Source organism: Microcaecilia unicolor, chromosome 1, assembly GCF_901765095.1.
Source record: "Microcaecilia unicolor chromosome 1, aMicUni1.1, whole genome shotgun sequence".
NCBI classification, from domain to species: Eukaryota; Metazoa; Chordata; class Amphibia; order Gymnophiona; family Siphonopidae; genus Microcaecilia; species Microcaecilia unicolor.
In genome coordinates, this window is record NC_044031.1 from 158,583,464 (window position 1) to 158,605,922 (window position 22,459).

A 22,459-nucleotide genomic window follows, 5' to 3' on the forward strand; every position below is an offset into this window, starting at 1 on the left:
ATTATAAAACTGGTAAAAACAACTTTTGGACTATTACAGTCTGGGTGGAATTTATAAACTGTTTTAAAGACATGAGGAAAGTTTTTGTTTTTTTTTAATTAGGTAAAACCTGTGGAAAAATATGATAGAATGTGTAATATCAGGAAATTTGTTATGATGTTAAATTTTCCTTTCTAGCTTCTAGCCACACTGACTACTGCAGAGCTGACTTCTTATGCTAAAGCAGGAGCTGTGGCAGAAGAGGTTCTGACAGCATTAAGGACTGTGGTAGCATTCAATGGTCAACAGAAAGCAATTGCAAAGTGAGTCTTGGATTCAAACCTTCTCTTTTTACTTTGTCTCTTAGAAAATGGGAGTGTCATAAGGGCTTGTTTTGACAGCTGGATTGCAGGAAACTCGAGATGCGTTGAAGAGAAGATTGTTAAAAACGTGGCCTACTTGGGTTTTTTTTTGTTTAATATATATTGAACCATACTAAACAATCACAAGATGTATAACCATATATCACTTGCCACAATATCCAATGCATTACAGTAAGACAATGAAAATTCCCTTGAGAAAATCCAAACATAAATTTCCCAGACCTCTTCCTGTGTTCGATCTTTCAAGCGCCTTTGATGTAGTGGACTGGGACATCCTGACCAATATATTCCATCGACATAGTATTCATGGTAAAGCACTAAGACAGTGATGGGCAACCTTTTGAGCTTGGTGTGTCAAAATTCACCCAAAAAACGAGCATAACTCGGGTGGTGTGTCACTTCAAGAAAAATCACTGCTACTAGGACCGCCCCCGGGCCCCCCCCTACCCGAGATCGCTGCCCACCCGAGGTCACCGGCCCCCCCCCCCTCCACCCGCTACTGGGCCCGGAACTAGAGAGTTGCACGGGGACAGAAATCTTACCCGTCCCCGCCTGTCCCCGCTGGAATCTTACCCGTCCCCACCCATCCCCACTGGAATCTTTCCCATCCCCACCCATCCCCGCAAAAATTTAAACCATCCCAACCCGTCCCCACCCGTCCCCGTAAGAATTTAACCCATCCCCACCCATCCCCGTAAGAATTTAATAGTACATAAAAGAAAGTTCCAGTCAGCTCCCTCAGTCTCTCTCTGGATTTGAGCCACAGCACTGTAGGCAAGGAAGGAGTGGAAGCTGAAACTTGGAACATTTACTGGCAGTGTGTGCTGAGAGGCCGCCACATGCACGCGCCAGTAGGTTAGGTGACATCTGATTCTTGTGCCTGTGTCAGAGCTGAGGTCTGACATAAGTCTGGTAGCAAAGAGGATTAATAGTAACAAAGTAAGTGACAGCAAATAGACCTGAACGGTCCATCCACTCTGCCAATAGTCACACTCATGATCAAGTCATCATTAAATCAACGAGTGTGATATTATATACTTGATTATGGTCTTTCTTCCGTGTTTCTGGAACAAAGACCACAGAAGTCTATCTGGCCCTATCCTTATGTTCCAACTACTGGAGTTGCCGTTGAAGCTCACTCCAGTCTATTCGTCTTCTCATTTGTGGGACACAGACCGTAAAAGTCTGTCCAGCACTGTCCTCATGTTCCAGCCACTGAAGTTGCTGTCTAAGCCCTTTCCAGCCCATCCTAAACCAGATTGCCATGTATGAGACAGAGACCATACAAGTCTGCCAGGTATCAGCTCTAGTTCATCACAGCCAGAGTTGCCATCTAAGTGTCACTTGACACATCCACACACATGCAGCCATTTAAGGTTAGCTTTTTATATAACTTCCATTTTCTAATTAGAGATCCTCTGTGTTCATCCCACGCCTTTTTGAATTCCGTCATCATTTGTGACTCTACCACCTCCTTAATGGAAGACTTTCCACATTTATGCTGTTAAAGCAAGGAAGAAGAGGAGGAGGAGGAGGAGACAGCACTCAAATAAATTGGTATTCGGTAGATGAGAGGCTGGTGCAGGTGCAGCTTACACTTCTACGGGAAGCCCACAGAACTGGTTCCATCCCCATGGGAACCCCGCAGGAACTGCCTCCGTCCCCGCGGGAACCCCGCAGAACTGCTTCCATCCCCGCGGGAACCCCGAAGGAACTGCCTCCGTCCCCGCGGGAATCCCGCGGGTTCCGCGGGATTCCCGCGGGGACGGAAGCCGTGCAGCTCTCTACCCGGAACTAACCTTAAAGCCTCCTTTCACGTTGCAGCAAGCAGCAGCAGGGCAGACCTCTCCTCCTTCCTTCTGTGCTCCGCCCTCACGGAAGTTACGTCAGGCGAGGTCAGGACACGGAAGGAAGGAGTGGCCTGCCCTGCTGCTGCTTGCTGCGACGTGAAAGGAGGCTTTAAGGTTAGTTTCTGGGAGCGAGGAGGGAGGGCGGACCATACTGCGGCAGCGCCGCGTGTCATCGAAAATGGCTACGCGTGTCAGTGCTGACACGCGTGTCATAGGTTCGCCATCAGGGCACTAAGAGGTTCTTTTACTAAGGCGCGCTCACGGTTTTAACATACACTAAAATTGTGGGTGTGCTAAATGTTAGCGATACCTTTGCAATCCTATGGGTGTCTCTAATGTTTAGCGTGCCCACAATTTTAACGCACACTAAATACGTGAGCACGTCTTAGTAAAAGACGCCCTGAATTGTTTTTTGAGTTTCCTTAAATATCATAGATAAATGGTTAAAAAAAATGGAGGTTTTTTTTTTTTTTTCAGAAAAATGAAAAGCAAAATGTGGAGTCCCACAAGGCTCCCCTCTTTCACCGGTGCTCTTTAACCTGCTAATGCAATCTCTGGGTAGGTTGCGGGACCATTTTGAATTTACACACTTTACTTAAGCAGATGATATCACTGTGGGGTTTTTTTTTCTTTAAAATGCTTACCATCCTGGGAGGGAACCCTTGCTCGGATTCAGACATACATGGAATAAATAGAACTGTGGATTTCTAGTCACCATTTAAAGCAAGTTCCTCTGGATAGGAGCTAATAATGATATATGTTATAAACAAAATTTTACAACTGGGGATCATTTACTCTTCTTAGATCTGCTTTCAAAAAATATAGGGTTAGAGTTAGATAATTTGTTAACAATGCAGCAACATGTATCCTCTATAATGAAGAAATCTTTTCATGCCCTTAGGAAGTTGAAAGCTGTAAAAATGTTTTTTTTTCATTGGGATACATTTAGAATACTGATTCAGTCACTTTTACTGTCCCGATTTGATTATTGTAATCTTGTGTTAATTTGCTGCTCTAAAATATTAATAAATCATTTACAATTAATGCAGGGCACAGCTGTTAAATTGATTTATGGCCTCTCAAAATATGACTCAGTTTGGAGTTACTATTCGAAGTTGCATTGGCTTCTGATCACAGACCGCATTCATTTTAAGTTGAATGTTACAGTTTTTAAGATCTTGTCCGGTGAAGCTCCTTCCTAGATGTCAAATATGGCGACACTTTTACAGAGGGCTGGGTCTGCGTATAACACCTCAAACCAACTTCTTTTGTGGTTTCCAGACATAACTAAGCTAAAGTCAATGAAACATTTCTCTTCGATGCAACATTATCAGATGGCCACACTGTAGAACTCTTTTACCCCTATCATTAAGAACTTGTCGTCATTATCTAGCATTTATTAAAAAAAAAAAGCTGAAAGATTTTCTGTTCCATGATGTTGGCCTTGCATTTTTAGATTCTAATTGGTAGGACTGATATTAGCTATGTCCTTTGTTAACTGTCATTTGCTTGTATTGTAATTCCTGGATGTGTTGATCTGGTTTCTTTTGAACTGTAGAGGTAAAGGCAGAATAAAAGTCTCAGTGTAACATAACATAGCCTATCAATAATAGCCAATAAACAGTTCTTGGTACTGTAATTCTTCCTGAATCCTGATTGCATAAGATCCAAAACATTAAAACACCATAAATAATCTTGTAATCAAACTGAAATAACAGCCTTCAGAAACTTAGGTACAAATATGTAACAGCATCAATGAACTTTTTCCAGAGTGCACCAGAGAAAATTCTGGCACTGATTTTGGCTTTTTAAAACACTCTTAATCATGGATAGCACTAACAAATTTTCCTGGCTTGATGGTAGAGAACTGTGTAAGTACATAAGTATTGCCACACTGGGACAGACTGAAGGTCCAACAAGCCCAGCATCCTGTTTCCAACAGTGGCTAATCCAGGTCACAAACACCTGGCAAGATCCAAAAACTGTACACTCTAGGCACCTCGTATTTCAGTCGGTTTGCTGGGCGTTAGCGATATCCAGTGATACCCCCTACTTCATTTACCGAGGGTTACGTGGGAAATTAGGGTGTTAATGATTTCTGTTTTGTTTAATTACCAACTGAAATGTATAGATTCAAATTGACCCTGACCCATCTAGATGTTAAGATATCCAGAATAAGTATTTCTACTTTCTTTTTAGGTACAATGTTAACCTGGAAGAAGCTAAAGCTGTAGGTGTGAAAAAATCACTCACAACCAATATATCAATGGGCTTGACTCAATTCTTTATATTTGTAGCATATGCCCTGGGTCTGTGGTATGGTACAAAGCTCACCGTGGACGAACCCAATAACTATACCATTGGTAGTGTGTTAATTGTAAGTTTATTAATTCATATCTGTTGATGATTTTTATATCTACTTTCTTTTGTCTGTAAATGCTAAACTATAGTGCATTTTGAGAATTAGTTATTCCACATGGTGGAACACAACATACCCGATATTCAGCCGGCAACCGTCAGCATTTTTAAAAATGCTGATTATTGCCGGCTAACTTATCCTGTGAAACTCAGTGGCAGGCCATGTCCGGTACTTGAACTAAATATTGGGGGCTAATTTCAGGTGGGCTGGGTGTGGGAGCATATACGGGCCCAGTCAAAATTCATCCAGGGCCTGCATAAATGTTATGTGGCCCCAGCTGGATATCAGGCCATGACCCACATGACTTTTTTTTTAAAGAGCCCCTGGGTCCCCTCCTGCACCTAACAATGCCCCCTTTTTCCCTCCCCCTCCCCCCAGCCAACAGGAAGAACCCCCCCCCCCGGAAGACCCTCCTGCCTCCCCAAGACGTGCAGGTAGGCCCTTCCCCAGGCCTACCTATATCCCTGGTGGTCCAGCAGGGTCATTGGGGCAGAAACACAGCCCCCTCACTCCTGCCCCTTGTAGCGCCTGTCCAAAATGGCTTCCGCAACCTCTCGTGGCAGATCACCGTAATTTGTGTAGTACCGTGCACTGCCACAAGAGGTCGTAGCAGTCATTTTGGATGGACGCTGCAAGAGGCAGGAGTGAGGGGGCAGCACTCCTGCCCCCAACGGCTCCATTGCACTAGGGATACAGGTAGGCCTAGGAGGAAGGGGGTCTTCCAGGAAAGGGTGCTTGCTGCATCTGGGGGAAGGGGGAGGGAAAGAGGTGGTATTGTCAGGGGGAGGGAAGGGGCTTGGGTGCTCTTTTGGGAAAAAAAAAACAGTTATGTGTGTGCCGGCATTGCCCTAAATTATGCCGCTTATCTGAACAGGTGGTGGCACTGAATATCGCCAACACCCACATAACCTCAGGCTCCTCCCCAATTGTACCCCTGGCCTGCCTACTTTTTAGTTGTGCAGTCTGTAGGGATATTCAGCAGCACTCACAGGTTAGTTGCCACTGAATATTCCCACAGACAGCGGGAAGTGATTGAAGCAGGCAGAAGAGGCTCCTGCCTGCTTAAATCGTTTTGAATATCGGGCACAAAATAAATAATTCAATGACTATGGTGTGGAGGAATAGACTAATGGTTAGCTCAGTGGGATGAGGACCAGGGGAATAGGGTTTGATTTTCTACTGTGGCTTCTTGTGACCCTGGGCAAATCATTAACCCTCCATTGCCCCAGGTACAAAATAGATTGTGAATCCACTATGCACAGAGAAAGAACCCTATATATAATACATAAACTGCTTTGGTTGTACCACAGAAAAGCAGTATATCAAATGCATGCACCTTACCCTTATCCTTATATGTTATTCTACGCAAGCAAATGAGGATTTAGAACTTTTTTCAGGTTTGTGGGTAGAATCAGATTAAATCTTCTGAACCGTTATTCTAATGTCCAAACAAAGGTCTGTTCCCTGCCTCATTCAGAAGCAAAACTTTAAACAACATTGGAGCAGAGGCACAATGGAATTGGCACAATTATTATTATTATTTTGGTTTAGCAGCATATAAACAGAAATTCTGCATATATTTACCATATCTACAATTTAACTCAGGGGCCACAACCCAGTTGGGTTTTCAACATTTCCATCAAGAAGTCCATCATCATTTTCTGCACTAAAATGTCCCAAACGTCAATGGGGTGCTTTTAGTAAGCTGCACTAAGTGGACAGTGCAGCCCCCAGTGCCAGTCTTTCCCATGAGCTGACGCCACTTTTAGCAGGGCAGTAAAATTGCCAATTTTCTATAATTCCAATTGATGGCCACGTGGTAATTTTCCATTAGCGCATGGCCATTAGTGTATGAGAACTCGACACCTATTTTCTAGGTAGCAATGGCTCACATGCTAACCACACCTTAATCATTTAACATGTGGCGATATATCTGTGCTAGCTGATTAGTGCAGTACATACCTACTGTCCACCCACCGCGACATGCCCCATAGCACTAAAAAAAATAAAATCTATTTTTAGTGTGTAGGAAGCATGTGCCAATCCCAAAACTGCCACAAGACGCCTAAGCGTACCCTGTGGTAGTGGTTTTTGACCTGCAGTAACTCTTGCACCTCTTTTTGCAGTTTCAAAGTTCTTACTTATGTTTTGGTTATCATTCTGACTTATGTTTGTCTCAATCTTTCCAATAGCTTCTGGGAAATAGACCCAGCTTAAAGCCTTGTCAAACCTTGCAGAGAATCCTAATAATGGCAGGATTGTTCACCTGTGTTACCATTGAAACTTCATCCAAAGCTTCAGGCTATGGGGATGAAAACAGAAGAAATTTGCTATTTCAGTAGCTCAGTATTCTGACAATATCTGTAATATTATGTGCATCATGTATAAAAATGAGAGAATTTGAAATAATGTCGTATGTTTTCTTCTTGTTTTCCTTACAGGTATTCTTCTCAGTTCTTATTGGTACATTCTCTGTTGGTCAAGCAGCTCCCAACTTGGAAGGTATTGCTAATGCTCGTGGGGCTGCCTATGAAGTGTACAGAATTATTCAAAAGGTACATTGAAGTTCAGCGTTCAGAAATATTGGGGTTGATAATCGGTGGAAGCCACTCCTGTCTAGTTAATTTCCACGGACCTAGTGCCAGCATGCAGTGGTGTACTTAGGTTGGCTGTCACCCGGGGCCGGTTGCCGCTTTGTCCCTCCGGCCCATCACCCCCTTTCCCCTGAAGCACATCACCCCTCCCCTGAAGCACGTCATTCTCACCACTGGGGTTGCACGAAGCAGTCACGTGTTTGTCGGCTCCGCCAGTCCCTTGCCTCAGAACAGGAAGTAATGTCAGATGGAGCATGGAACCTGTGGGGCCGACAGCTGTGCGACTGCTCCGTGCACCTCCTTGCTGCCTGTACTCGGGGCGGACCGCCCCCACCGCTCCACTTTTGGTATGCTACTGCCAGCATGACATTTTGTGGTACCTATCTGGACAGTGCCACTGAATATTGTGGTTTTTACTGCATGGTGGTCTTAGGATGAATGTGGGGTAATGGCTACTGTGTTAAAAGAGCCAGGTGGTATAAGACTTATGGTAGCTGCTTAATACAGGTAGGGGCTGGCAGTGGGTGGTAAATGGGGCAGCAACAGGACATGACTAGGTATGACAGCTGGCACAAGGGTTAGTGCCAATAAAACTACAGTTAACATGACCGTAAGTGGTGACATTAATTGCAGCCATGTTACCAGAAGTACAGTGGCAAGGCTGCTGCCCAGTTCCCCTACCACTTGCCGCTTGCAGGTGTCTTGTATATTTAGGTACAGTCAGTATTTTTCTGTTCCCAAAGGGCTCACAATTTCAAAAACAAAACAAAGCAAAAAAAAAGAGATGAAATCGGATTTCAACCTGCTAACCACTAGGCTACTCGGACTTGTTTCCCCTTAATCCCTCCAGTGGATAGTTGCTCAATCAGAGCATCTCTTTTGTAACCTTGACATTCCTGATACAGGTCTAAATAAGGATGTCCTTCTTTTTAGACATGGACATTTCTTCCCCTTCAGTAATCACTGTTGGACGTTCAGATTTCAAACCCTCCACAGTCCCACCCCAAACAAGCCCAGAACACATCCCCTTGTTGTTTGGATGTATTGCGGTGTTGGACATCTATATTCTGCCTTTGCAAAATCAGGATTTGGACATTCCAAGCTTCAAAAATGAATGCCACAGGTGCCCCTTTGCCTTTACAAATAAGCGTAAAATAGGTATTTTTAAAATAAAATTGAGCCCAATAAGGGCAGCTTTCAAAACTTTTATCTAAGATCTGCAATTTTATGCCTGGCCTAATTTTATAGGGGTGAAGATTTAAAGTTAAGTGTCATAAAATATATATTTATATATATATATGCAAATGACCTTTTATAACATTACCTCCATAGGGTACACCAACGCATGGGCATTTGCATGCTATGTGGATAGTTATTACATGGAAATACTTTTAAAACAAATAGGAGGAAATATTTTTTTCACTCAAAGAATAGTTAACTCTGGAACTCATTGCTGGAGGATGTGGTAACAGTGGTTAGTGTATCTGGATTTAAAAATGTTTGTACAAGTTCCTGGAGGAAAAGGCTATAGTCTGTTATTGAGATAGACATGGGGAATCCACTGCCTGTCCTTGGATTGGTAGCAGGGAATGTTGCTACAATTTGGGTTTCTGCCAGGTAATTGGGATCTGGATTGGTCACTGTTGGAAGCAGTATACTGGACTAGATGGACCATTGGTTAGAACCAGTATGGCTATTCTTATATCTTATAGAAAGGCACGCAGTCAGCTATGTTGCCTTTTTAAAATAGGCCTAAACTAACAGCCTTTTTGGCGTTCATATGTAGGTATCGTGTTATAAAAGCCACAGTAGAATTGTGTACAAGCTGCAGAACTTAAAGTGAGAATGCAGACAATCCACGGTGTAATGAATTACAATAATTAACTGGGGTGAGAACCAATATCTGTAATCATCAGATATCAGCTACAGTTTCAATCTATGCAGTAGGTGTCTCTTGTAAAATAAACCCTTCATTACTACTTGAATCTGTGAATTAAAGATTAAAACAAAGTAAGAGCCCTAATGACACACTACAGATGATATAAATAGAGCACTACCACCAAGCTAACTGACATGTGGCTGTCTAGAAGAAGGAGAGTAACTGATAGGTATAATTTTAGCCTTATTTAGATTTGATGCTAAGCTACTATATTTGAAGACATCAGCACGTTTTGATTTATTCAAATGTTGACATGCCTTCATTAATAATTTAGGCAGTACTACTACTACTAATTATTTCTAAAGCGCTACTAGACATATGTAGCGCTGTACACTTGAACATGAAAAGACAGTCCCTGCTCAACAGAGCTTACAAGCTCCCACCACCCCCTCCCAGCATTGTCACCCCTTCCTAACACTACCCCAGTGTTCACTTTCTAGTGAGAGGTAGCTGGTGGGAAAATTTGCTAATTATTCTTGGTTTGTAGTTTCCTGAAGGGGGGGGGGAGGGGCAGAGATTTCTGCTAAAAGATTTTTCTCATCAATTTTCCTTTCTTATGTCATTGCTCTTGAGGGGAAGAGCTGTTGACAGCAGACTGAGGACACTAATGCTAGGAAAGGAGAACTGCTCCTTCTTCTTCAAACTCCAACAAGAAACTTTAGAAACACAAGACGCATTGGTGGTGTGTGTGTGTGTGTGGGGGGGGGGGGGGGGGGGGGGGGGGCTTATGCCAGAGTTTTTGCCTATAACTGAAAAATGGAATTTCCTCGTATATTTTTGTTGTTGTGTTTTTGCTTTTCTTTCTCTCTTTCTTTTAAGAGTTATAACAAAAACAGAAAAAACGACCAGCAGTTCTAAATATGCTCCATATTTCTGTAGCCTGTCTGCCTTCCATTTTCAGCATTTCTAAATGTTTATTGTGAATTATGTCTGCCTCCTTTTTCCTTTGTATCTCAGTGAACTGCATGGGAATATTGGACCTGTTCTTACAATTCATTTTCAAACCATTTAGATTTTATGCATCCTTATTTCCATTTGGAAATGAAGACTCATACTTTAAAGCTAGGACAGCACTGTTAGCTCTGCCTCCAATATACAGTAGTGAAGGCCATAGTGGTGTTTTACATAAATGCAGTCTCTTTGTTAATGTCAGTCTTAAACCTTTAGACCAGAGCTCCCACTTTTATTTTTTTTTACATTTTATTTTTATTGAAATTTATATTATAAACCAAGCATCCACTTGTACAAAAAAAGGAAAAATGCATTTGAAAAGATATACATCCAGTAAGAATGTCACTTAACTCCAGTCCTCAATATTAAGGGCAGATTACTACTACTACTACTTAGCATTTCTATAGCGCTGCCAGGGTTACGCAGCGCTGTACAAGTTTAAACATGGGGAAGGACAGTCCCTGCTCAAGAGAGCTTACAATCTAAAGGTAAAAACTATGTAGTCAGTGTAGGTATCAGGAATGGGAAGGTGGTTAGGCACCAAAAGCAAGGGAGAAGAGATGGGCCTTGAGTAAGGACTTGAAAATGGGCAGGGAGGGCGCATGGCGTATGGGCTCAGGAAGCCTGTTCCAGGCATAAGGTGATGCTAGGCAGAAGGGGCGGAGTCTGGAGTTAGCGGTGGTGGAGAAGGGTACAGAAAGGAGTGCTTTGTCCTGAGAGCGGAGGTTACGGGTGGGAACATATGGGGAGAGGAGGGTAGAGAGGTAATGGGGGGCTGCAGATTGAGTGCACTTGAAGGTCAATAGGAGAAGTAGAGGAACAAATTCAAAGAACAGAAAAGAAAAACGCAGCTAACCAATGCCAAGCTCTAATACGGAAGACAATTCCTATTATGTGGGATCTTCTACCCCATGTATGGGAGAAGAGGTCCTATCACCTCTATCCATAATTGCTCTAGAAGAAACAAAAACAGAGACCTGAGTAGAATCCCATTTTTCCTAAGAGAATGTCTTCTAACACTGACCAATACAGTGCATGTAAATGAAGAATATATGTTACTTACAAAATATTTTTGAAATCTTCTTCCAGCATCGTCCCATAGATAGTGGCTGCAAAGATGGACACAAACTGGACAAACTGACAGGACAGATTGAATTCAAGAACATCTTTTTCTCATACCCATCCAGACCTGATGTTAAAGTAAGTTTCCCCATTTATAAAGTGGTTGCAGTAATTCCCATGATGAAAGCAGGGTACCGCACAAACACGTTTTTATTTATTTATTTTTTTAAATATTTATAATCTACTGTATCCTCTGGTTCTAGGTGGAGTACATACATAATACATATATAATATTCAGTAGAAACAAAACAATACAATGCATTACAGCGCTTTCTGGCATTTTGCCTTTTTCTGCATGCTAAAGTTTGTGTTAATGATTTTTTGGGATATTTTTTCTGAGAGGCAGGAAAAGGGCAGGGAATGGGGAAGGAATGGGTATTCCTGTGTTATCCAGCTAGCATGTTCCGATAAGTGCACACTACCTGGATAATGCAGAGTTGATGCAAGAGTGTTTTCAGTGGATAACATCATTGTATTGTAGCTCAGTGTTATTACAATAAACAATATTTTCTTTGTGGCTTTTTTCCTATTTCTTCTTATCTACCTAAAATCATATAATACTCAGATACTGCAAGGTCTGAACTTGACGGTCGAAACTGGGAAGACCATTGCTCTCGTTGGATCCAGTGGCTGTGGGAAAAGTACTACAATCCAGCTGTTACAAAGGTTCTATGATCCCTTGGAGGGAGAGGTGAGACATGGTCTTAATAGGGCAGTGAAAAAAAAATATCATCTTTCAATTGCCAAATTTCCTGCTTAATAAAAATCCTGTCACCTGTGTGGTACTAGAGATGTGCATTTGTATGAAACAACATTTCCTATATTGTTTTGTGTCATTCTTTTTGTGTGCCCAAAACAACAGAAAAAAAATGTCCCCCCTCTCCCGTGTCATTAATGTGCAAACTTTGTGAAAGAGTGAGCCCTACAAATGACGTTAACAAAATGAAAAAAAAACCCCAAACAATCAAACAAAATTTCTATAAACTACATGGGAAATGATAAGTACATATGTACATAAAGGAGTCTTTTACCAAAGCTTAGCTCGAGTTATCTGCAGCAGGGCCCATAGGAGTAAAATGGGTCCTGCTGCAGATAACTCGAGCTAAGCTTTAGTAAAAGACCCCCTAAGTACATAAGTATTGCCATACTGGAACAGACCGAAGGTCCATCGAGCGCAGATCCTGTTTCCAACAGTGGCAAATGCAGGTTACAAGTACCTGGCAAGATCGCAGAACAGTACAATACATTTTATGCTGCTTATTCTAGAAATAAGCAGTGAATTTTCTCCAAGTCTATTTTAATAATAGTCTATGGACTTTTCCTTTAGGAAGCCATCCAAACCTTTTTTAAACCCCGCTAAGCTAACCACCTTTACATTCTCTGGCAACGAATTCCAGAGTTTAATAACATGTTGAGTGAAGAGATATTTTCTCCAATTCATTTTAAATTTACTACTTTGTAGCTTCATTGTGTGCCCCCTAGTCCTAGTATTTTTGGAAAGAGTAAACAAGCAATTCACATCTACCCATTCCAAAAGTTTTGGGCTACACACCCCTAGTTGGTATGTGTTCAATGTTCAAAAAAAGTTCATATTGTATAGTTTGAAGGAGAGAGGGTATCAATCTACTTTCTTATAGTTTCATACAAAATGAAAGTACACTTGTCCTTTGGTGTAAATATCTGCAAATTATCAAACAGTAGAAAGAATGCCTGTAATTTTTGCATGATGGGTAATTATAAATCACCTCTTAATGTATCTTAGATGGCCATACTCTAGATGAATAGGACAATTGCTAATGCATTGAGCTGCTGTTCTATCTTTATTCTCAAGGTGATGTTAGATGGACAGGATATTCGAACCCTCAATGTGAAGTGGCTGAGAGAACATATTGGGGTTGTGAGTCAAGAGCCCATATTGTTTGCTACGACCATAGCAGAGAACATTCGCTATGGCAGAGAGGATGTTACCGATGCTGAAATCGAACAAGCTACTAAAGAAGCCAATGCTTTTGATTTCATATCAAAGCTACCAGATGTGAGTTGTTGATATTTTGTGCAGTAAATATGGCTATAATTTTCCTGTTTGTGTTTTGCTAGAGGTTGAACTAATTTCCTTATTTTGACTAAATGAAAAACATACTGATGCATTTGGTAAAGAATTCCTATAGTTTACAGTACATAGTAGTGTATATTTAATTAATGATTAACAACTGCGCTTATAAAAACATAAGTGGCCCTTTTATTAAATTGCAGAAAAAAATTGCAAATACCACATGTTAGTTGCCATTTGCATGTCTAAATCTGAATAATATTGCAATTCACATGAATGGACTGTACAGGTCTTTCTCTGCCGCCATCTACTATGTTACTATGTAAGTGTAAACTTATATGCATAAATGGTAGCATAAGTCTTTTTTCAGTGTCATTAAATTTCTGTTTTCCCCCCAATATTGTTAATAGCTGCCAGTCATGACCAGCTACGCAGCCTAGCATCCTTCTGGCCACGCCCGTCGCCTTGTTGCATCACTGTCTGAGAATCTGAAGGTCAGATGCAATGCGACAAGGCGACGGCCGTGGCCAGAAAGATGCTAGGCCGCGTAGAGAGGGGCATAACCAGCAGAAGAAAGGAGGTGTTGATGCCCCTCTACAAGTCATTGGTGAGGTCCCACTTGGAGTATTGTGTTCAGTTTTGGAGGCCGTATCTTGCTAAAGATGTAAAAAGACTGGAAGCGGTGCAAAGAAAAGCTACAAAAATGGTATGGGATTTGTGTTACTAACCGTACGAGGAGAGACTTGCTGACCTGAACACGTATACCTTGGAGGAAAGGAGAAGCAGGGGTGACATGATACAGTCATTCAAATATTTGAAAGGTATTAATCCGCAAATGAACCTTTTCCGGAGACGGGAAGATGGTAGAACTAGAGGACATGAATTGAGGTTGAAGGGGGGCAGACTCAGGACTAATGTCAGGAAGAATTTTTTCACGGAGTGGATGGTGGATATGTGGAATGCCCTCCCATGGGAGGTGGTGGAGATGAAAATGGTAATGGAATTCAAACATGTGTGGGATAAACACAAACGAATTCTGTTTAGAAGGAATGGTTCCATGAAATCTTAGTGGAGATTCGGGTGACGACGCCGGTAATTGGGAAACAAAACGGGAGCTGGGCAGATTTCTACGGTCTACACCCTGATCATGACTGGATAGGGATGGGCTAGAGTGTAAATTTTAAGGGGCTTCGACGATAGCTTCAGAACTTAGTACAAGAACAGTACTGGACAGACTTCTACGGTCTGTCTCCTGAGAATGGCAAGGACAAATCAAATTCGGGTATACATATAAAGGTATCACATACCAGGTAAAATGAGTTTATCTTGTTGGGCAGACTGGATGGACCGTACAGGTCTTTATCTGCCATCATTTACTATGTTACTATTACTATGTCTAACAGCCATTCTGTAATTATGCATTAAAATGGCTTAGGGTCTTTTTTTCCTAAACTGCAGTAAAAGGGGGCCTAGGCTAGCGTCAGAGCAGGATTTTGACACGTGCTGAGGCCCCCTTTTACTGCTGCAGGTATAATGCTGTCTTACACCTCCCCAAACCCCCACCCTCCCATAGGCTCCCAGCCAGGGTTGCCAGGTGGAAAATTTTTTTCCAGCCTAAAGGAGCCCAAAATCCAGCCCAAAACCCGCCCAAACTCAAACCCCGCCCCTGACACCCCCACCCCGCCGTCATCAACCCCGCCCCCGCCGTCATCGGCCCCGCCTCCCCCGTCATCGGCCCCGCCTCCCCCGTCACTAACCCCGCCTCCCCCGTCACTAAACCCGCCTCCCACGTCACTAAACCCGCCCAGAAACGTCATTAACCCCGCCCACTGCGGCCGAAAAAGCCGGCGAAAAAACCGCCCCGAAGCCAAAAAGGAGCCCAAAAAACCGCAACCCGCCGCGGGCAAAAATTTCCCGCGGCGGGTCGCGGAAAACCGCCCAATTGGGCGGTAAAACCGCCCACCTGGCAACACTGCTCCCAGCATACCTCGTCATGTAGTCCCTTAGGATCATCATGCCCCCTTCACCACTGCCTGACCAACCCGGAGCCTTTTCTCTGCTAGATTCCACCCACAGGAAGTTGCATCAGTGGGGCTGTACACTTACTTGGCAGAGACAGGCTCGGGGTGGATCAGGCAGCGTCTCGTGTTACAGCTGCTGAAACAAGTAATGTTTGAACAATGGCCAGAGGGAATGGAAGCTGAGAGAGAGGTAGGCAGAGGAGCAGCAGGAGGGAGATGATGCTGGGTTTGAATGAAGACAGCATGAAGTAAAAAAAAAATAAAAAAAAAGTTCAAGCTATTTAAGTTAGTCTGTTTCCCCTTCCCGCGCAGCTGTCTTCGCCGTTAAACTGAAAACAAATCAAGCAAACTTATGAGCTGCTGCATCTAGGTTGTCGTTCTTTATTGTTGGTAGCATTTTAATTCAATCTCTCTTATATTTTCAAACATGCCAGCTTTGGCAACATACAGATGTACACAGAGGTCAGAGGAAGTATAGTAATCAGTGATGTGCTGGAGCAGGCTCGCAAAAGCTGGTTGTTAAGTTTTTAAGAATTTTGGGAGCCGGTTGTTAAAGTAGGGCCCTCCATGGCTACTTTAACAACTGGCTCCCAAAATGTGGGCTTGGGCCCCCTGCTGATTTCTCTTTTACTTTGCTGGTGGGGATGCTGAGCCCTGCCAGCCAAGTAAATAGACTGCTGCTGTTCCCCGCTCCTTGTTTCCATCTCTGAGCAGCAGGCTGGGACTTCTCCAGCATGTGTGAGAAGTTTCAGCATGCTGCTCAGAGCAAGACGTTGGGAGTGGTGGCAGTCCATTTATTGGCTGCCAGCAAAGGTATGCCTAGTGTGCCCGCAAGAAGGGAGGGAAGCGAGAGAGGCAAGTGTTGCTCCCCATCCCCCCTCCCCCCCCCCCCCCCGGCCACCCTTGGCCCTTCCAACTGCAGAGCTGGCTACGTCCGGAGAAAGAGCCTGTTGTTAAAAATTTACCAGCACACCCCTGATAGTAATGGAATAACTTTTCATGGACAGAGTAGTAATTTGTTATCAATCATATTCAGTGTGTCATTTAGAGGGGCTGGTTATAGGGACACCCTGGCATGTATTATATTTGTGCAGAGATCTTTTTTCTCCTGGTAAAGGGCCATTAAAACAGATGTCATTATAAGGATCAGGTGCTCAGCATTCAGAGTTTCTATCTATCTATTTATTTATGACATTTAACCCTGCAGAGATTTGTTTTCTCCTGGTAATGGGCTTCTAAAACAAACATCATGTTATGGGAATCAGGTTCTCAATGTTCAGAGTTTTTGTCTATTTATTTACTTATTTATGGCATTTTATCCCACGTTAAACTTGAATTAGATTGGAACCTGGAAGCATTTAAAAATAAAAAAAAAATCCCAGAGAGAGTAATGCATGACTCCTCCCCCTGGCTCTCTCCCTGGGTATAGCCAGCTCTGCAATTTGGGGGGGGGGGGGGGGGGCACAGAGGTGGACCGGGGAGATAGCCTGTTAAAAATTTACCAGCACACCACTGGGTAAGCGTTACCATGCTAACCTGGCGTGACCAATTACCACTGGGTAAGCACTGTCTCTAAAAAAAAAATAGAAAATATTTTTGTAGCGCTGGAAATGGCGTCTTGGGGGTGGGAACTACCACTGGGCTCTGGCGGTATTTCTGGATTGGCGCGTGGCAAGCCTGGTGCTGCGTGCCAACCCTTTAGTAAAAGGGCCCCTTAGTAAATAAATGCTAGGGGGGCATTCACATGAGAGGACCATGGGCATGTCATAGACATGGTTGACATTTACACAGGCTACTTACAGAATAATAAATGCTGCATATTGGCACATCAATACTAGTTTAGGCTAGTATTCCACAAGAACATTTATGTTTATAATAATAATACATGATTTGCCAATAAAGTGATTATATTGAAGACATATATTTTGTTGATTAGTTTTTTATTTTTTTTTGCTTTTCAATGCTTTTATTACCATAACGTTGCCACACCAACCCAGATACAAATGGAACCGATGTATGGTAACACTGGGATGGTAAAAGATTAGTTTTGATTGACCTTCTAGAAGCTAACCTGGATTTTGTATTGTGACACAAATACGTAAAGCATACAGAATAATTCATTGGCTATTCACACAAATTTGTATATTTTTTATATTAGAAATTCAATACAATGGTGGGCGAGAGAGGAGCTCAGCTGAGTGGAGGACAGAAACAGAGAATAGCGATTGCTCGTGCTCTGGTGAGGAACCCAAAGATTCTGTTACTGGACGAAGCAACATCAGCTCTGGATACCCAAAGCGAATCCATAGTGCAAGCAGCTCTTGATAAGGTGAAGATCTTGGTCTGTAGATCTGGTTCAAATCAAATGACTAATGACAATCCTAAATATTGTAAAAATTATTTTACTTTGGTAGACTACGCAAGTACATTTCAAACATTTGCTCTTTTTGTGTAAGAAAATTAATTGCAAAGAAAGTGGCTATGCATTCTGAACAAACCTGACAATATATAAAATGATAAATTCACCATTGTGTTGTAAGCTTTTATTTTGAAGCTGGAGTTGGTTCATTTGTACCAACTCTGACTCCACAGTCCTGCTCTGCATGCAGTACAACACCAGAGAAATGGGAGATGCAACTACCCCTGCATTGTGCAAAATATAAAGTTTGCAGATGTCAATTCCAAAAATCAACATAATCAAATCTCTAAATTGAAAATATTTTTTCTACTTTTATTGCCTGGACAATTTATTTTTCTAATCATGTTGGTCTCAGTGGCGTACCAAGGGGGGGTCGGTGGGGGCAGTCCGCCCCGGGTGTCGGCGGGTGGGGGGGGGGTGCTCCGTCGTCTCCTGCTACCATCCTGCGTTTTTTTTAAAAATCCATGCAGCGACGCAGGCAGCGCCTCGTGTCTGCCCTGCAGTGTGCTGTCAAAAAAGAAAATCGCTTTGCCGGCGTCGGGCCTTCTCTGGCTATGTCCCGCCCACTTTTGAGGTAACTTCCTATTTCCTCGAGGGCGGGACATAGCGAGAGAAGGCCCGACGCCGGCAAAGCGATTTTCTTTTTTGACAGCACACTGCAGGGCAGACACGAGGCGCTGCCTGCGTCGCTGCATGGATTTAAAAAAAAAACAAAAACGCAGGATGGTGGCAGGAGAAGAGGGCTCTGTCGCTCTCCACGGAAGGGGGGGGGCTCAGATGGGAGAAGGAGGTGGGGGAGCTCAGAGGGGTTCACAGAGGGTTGAAGGGAACTGGGGAGGGGTGGGGGAGCTCAGGGGTTCGCAGAAGGGAGAAGGGAATTGGGGAGGGGTGGGGGGAACTCAGAGGGGTTCGCAGAAGGGAGAAGGGAACTGGGGAGGGGTGGGGAAGCTCAGAGGGGTCCGCAGAAGGGAAAAGGGAACTGGGGAGGGGTGGGGGAGCTCAGAGGGGTCCGCAGAGGGGAGAAGGGAACTGGGGAGGGGTGGGGGAGCTCAGAGGGGTCCGCAGAAGGGAGAAGGGAACTGGGGAGGGGTGGGGGAGCTCAGAGGGGTTCGCAGAGGGGAGAAGGGAACTGGGGAGGGGTGGGGGAGCTCAGAGGGGTTCGCAGAGGGGAGAAGGGAACTGGGGAGGGGTGGGGGAGCTCAGAGGGGTCCACAGAAGGGAGAAGGGAACTGGGGAGGGGTGGGGTAGCTCAGGGGTTCGCAGAGGGGAGAAGGGAACGGGGGAGGGGTAGGGGAGCTCAGAGGGGTTCACAGAGGGTTGAAGGGAACTGGGGAGGGGTGGGGGAGCTCAGAGGGGTGCTCAGAGGGGAGAAGGGGATTGGGGAGGGGTGGGGGTGCTCAGAGGGGAGAAGGGGTCTGAAGCTGGAACTGGGGTCCGACAAGGGGGCAGGAGGGAGAATGGGTCCATGCCTGGGGCAGGTGGGAGAATGGGTCTGGGGCTGAAAAGGGGGGTTGCAAAGCATGTGGTGGATGAAGGGGGCTGGAACTGGGGGCTGAAAAGGAGGGTATTTGGGATAAGGGGGCTAGTGCTAGAACTGTGGACTGAAACAGGGCAGGGGCTGAAACTGTGGGCTTTAAAGGGGACAGGGAGAACTGGCTGGGGCTGAAGCTCAGGACTGGTGAGAGAAAAGGGCTGGGGTTGAAACTAGGGGCTGAAAAGGGGACAGGGAGAAGTGGCTGGGGGCTGAAGCTCAGGACTGATGGGAGAAAAGGGCTGGGGACTGGTGGGATAGTGGGGCTGAAAAGGGGGGCCGGTGGGAGATGTGGGCTGGGGCTGGAACTAGGGGCAGGTGGAACTGGGGGCTGAAGGGGGCAGAGAGAGAGGGGACAACAGACCCTGGAAGGAAGTGGGGAGCATGAGGGAGGGCAGACCCTGGATGGATGGGAGAGGGAGGGCAGACGGATTGAAGGGGCAGAGAGAAAGGTCAGATGGTGGGTGGAAGGGGGAGAGAGAAAGAAGGCAGACTGGGGCAAATGGTAGATGGAAGGGAGAGAGAGGGCAGACAGTGGATGGAAGGGGCAGACAGAGAGAGGGCAGACAGTGGATGGAAGGGACATTAGAGAGGGCAGACACTGGATGGCAGAGAGAGAGCAAAGACATCCTGGATGGAAGGAAGACAGTGAAAAGAAGATGAAAGCAGAAACCAGAGACAACAAACTGTAAATATGTATTTTTATTATTTTGCTTTAGGATATAGTATTGTAGCTGTGTTGTTTATAAATAGAACATGTAAATAAGGTAATCTTTTTTATTGGACTAATTTTAATACATTTTGACTTAACTTTCAGAGAACAAAACCCCCTTCCTCAGGTCAGGATAAGATACTGTAACAGCACTATACTGTACTGACCTGAGGAAGGAGATTTTGGCCTCTGGAAGCTAAATGTATTAGTCCAGTAAAATGGTATTATTTTATTTTCTGTATTTGTTTTATTTCTATTTGTTAATTTGTAAAGTGGTGATTGGTATTTGTTAGTTTTTTCAAATTTACATCTGCTGTCTTTATATTTTGCACAGTACTAGAGGACATTTTCTGTTTCTGTGGTGTTGCATTGTATACAGAGTCTGGCATCGGGGGGTTCAGTTTAATTTTTGTCTAAATAGAAAGTTTGTGATTACTTATCCTATAGTGGATTAGGGTGTATCTGTGTTTGTGAAAAAGACATGGCTTTCAGTTGGCATTGACTGTGCAGCAGGGGCGTAGCTACGGGTGGGCCTGGATGGGCCCAGGCCCACCCAATTTAGCCTCAGGCCCACCCACCCAGAGTCCGAGTCCATCCCCGTCCGTATCTTTGAATCCTCGCCTGCAGCGGTGAACTGGCGGGCAGGCGCTATGCTCCAGTAGTAAAAGCAGCAAGCCGGCAGGTTTGAGTTCGTCCTTCGCTTCCCTGCCTTCTCTGCGTCCCGCCTTCCTGTGATGTCATTTCCTTTCAGGCGGGCGGGACGCAGAGAAGGCAGGGAAGCGAAGGACGAACTCAAACCTGCCGGCTTGCTGCTTTTACTACTTGAGCATAGCGCCTGCCCGCCAGTTCACCGCTGCAACCTCAGGAGTGGAGTGCAAGTGAGCCAGCCCACGGAAGCCATTTGGTAAATTTCTGTTTCCACTCCCCCGCGCAGCCGTCGCATCGCCGTTCATTCAAAACACAGCAAGCAAACCTGTGAGCTGCTGCATCCACATTGTTGTTCTTTGCCAAGAGATGAGAGATGCTGCGAAGGGGGAGAGAGGGGGGTGGAAAGAAACAGGATGGATGGGGGAAATTCTGGCCACAGGAGAGGGGGGCAAGACAAAAGAGAGAAGTGACAGGAAGATGTTGGGAGAGGGTGAAGGGTGGGGAGAAGAGAGGGAGCAGATGCTGAGCTAGAAGGGTGGAGGGAGAGAGACATTGGGAAATGTGGAACCATGTGGGAGAGGCCAAGGGGGTGGCAAGGAAATGAACGCGTGGAAGATGGTGATTACAGGGGAAAGAAATATGGTAAGGGGGAATAGATTGAAGATGGAAGGGAATGGATGGCTGGAGAAGTAGCGAGATGGGGAATAGGAGAACTAGTGGGTGAAAAGGAATCTGAGAGGTAACTGAAAAGTAAAACAAAGGAAAAGGGGTTAGACAGGATAAAATTTGGGTGGACAGAGCAGAAAAGAAAAAAAAGAGAGGAAAGAGCTAAAATGGAAAGGTCAATATGTCAGAGGCAAGTGAAGTGAGGGAATGGAACAAGAAAGGAGAAAAAGACAAATGGACAGCAGCTGCTTGAAGGAGAAATAGCAGAAAGATTGGAAAGTTCAAAAGGGAAACTGGATCAACATGATGGAAAAAGAAAATGACCAGACAACAAAGGTAGAAAAGGCATTTTATTTTGAATCTTAAATGAAATATGATAGTTTGAGAAATGTGCATAGTGGATGTCACTTTCCTCATGAGCTAAAGTGTTTCTGTTTCTATTTTGAGTTGGGAGGTGCTGGGGGATCTACGATCTGTACTGTTCTGTCTGGTTTCGTTTTACAATAGGTGAATTGATGTTCTAGTGCTCACTGTAGTGTTTAAGATGCTTTCCTTTTCCTTGTGTGACTCGTAGAAATGACTGCTTATGGTATGGTAGAATTGCTCTATAGGTCCTGAGTGTTTTGTATTCTCGGTATGCCTAGTACTGGATTTGGGGGGGGGGGGTGTTAAAAAATGACCGGCCCTGGGTGTCAACTACCCTAGGTACGCCACTGGTCATAGTCCCTAGTTTCTGTTTTCCTCTGTTTTCTTTTAACTCTCCTTCCAGTGTCTGAGGTCCATCTGATACTTCTCACTTTGCATCTTCCTCATTTTCTCTCCTACAGCCATCGTGGACATTGACCTCTGCATCATAAAAAACATAAGAACATAAGAATAACCATACTGGGTCAGACCAATGGTCTATCTAGCCCAGTATCCTGTTTCCAACAGTGGCCAATCCATGTCACAAGTACCCTGCAGAAACCCAAATAGTAGCAGCATCCCATGATACCAATTCCATAGCAGGCAGCGGCTTCCCTATGCCTGTCTCAATAGCAGACTATGGACTTTTCCTCCAGGAACTTGCCAAAACCTTTTTTTTTTTAACTCAGCTATGCTAACCACTGTTACCACATCCTCTTGCAACGAGATCCAGAGATTAACTATTCATTGAGAGGAAATATCTTTCCTCC

The 22,459-nt window shown here is 44.3% G+C and overlaps 1 protein-coding gene across 2 annotated transcripts in view; it reads left to right on the forward strand.

The window, feature by feature from the left end:
• LOC115469231 (ATP-dependent translocase ABCB1-like) overlaps positions 1–22,459 on the forward strand; it is a 120,061-nt gene that overhangs the window by 43,530 nt on the left and 54,072 nt on the right. The window contains exons 9-15 of one of the 2 annotated variants that reach the window (XM_030201681.1): positions 178–302; positions 4,412–4,589; positions 7,073–7,186; positions 11,205–11,315; positions 11,803–11,928; positions 13,069–13,272; positions 17,467–17,637. In XM_030201681.1, coding sequence (XP_030057541.1) covers positions 178–302; positions 4,412–4,589; positions 7,073–7,186; positions 11,205–11,315; positions 11,803–11,928; positions 13,069–13,272; positions 17,467–17,637 — 1,029 coding nt within the window. The remainder of the gene's footprint in view (positions 1–177; positions 303–4,411; positions 4,590–7,072; positions 7,187–11,204; positions 11,316–11,802; positions 11,929–13,068; positions 13,273–17,466; positions 17,638–22,459) is intronic. The other variant, XM_030201673.1, reaches the window with a different exon arrangement.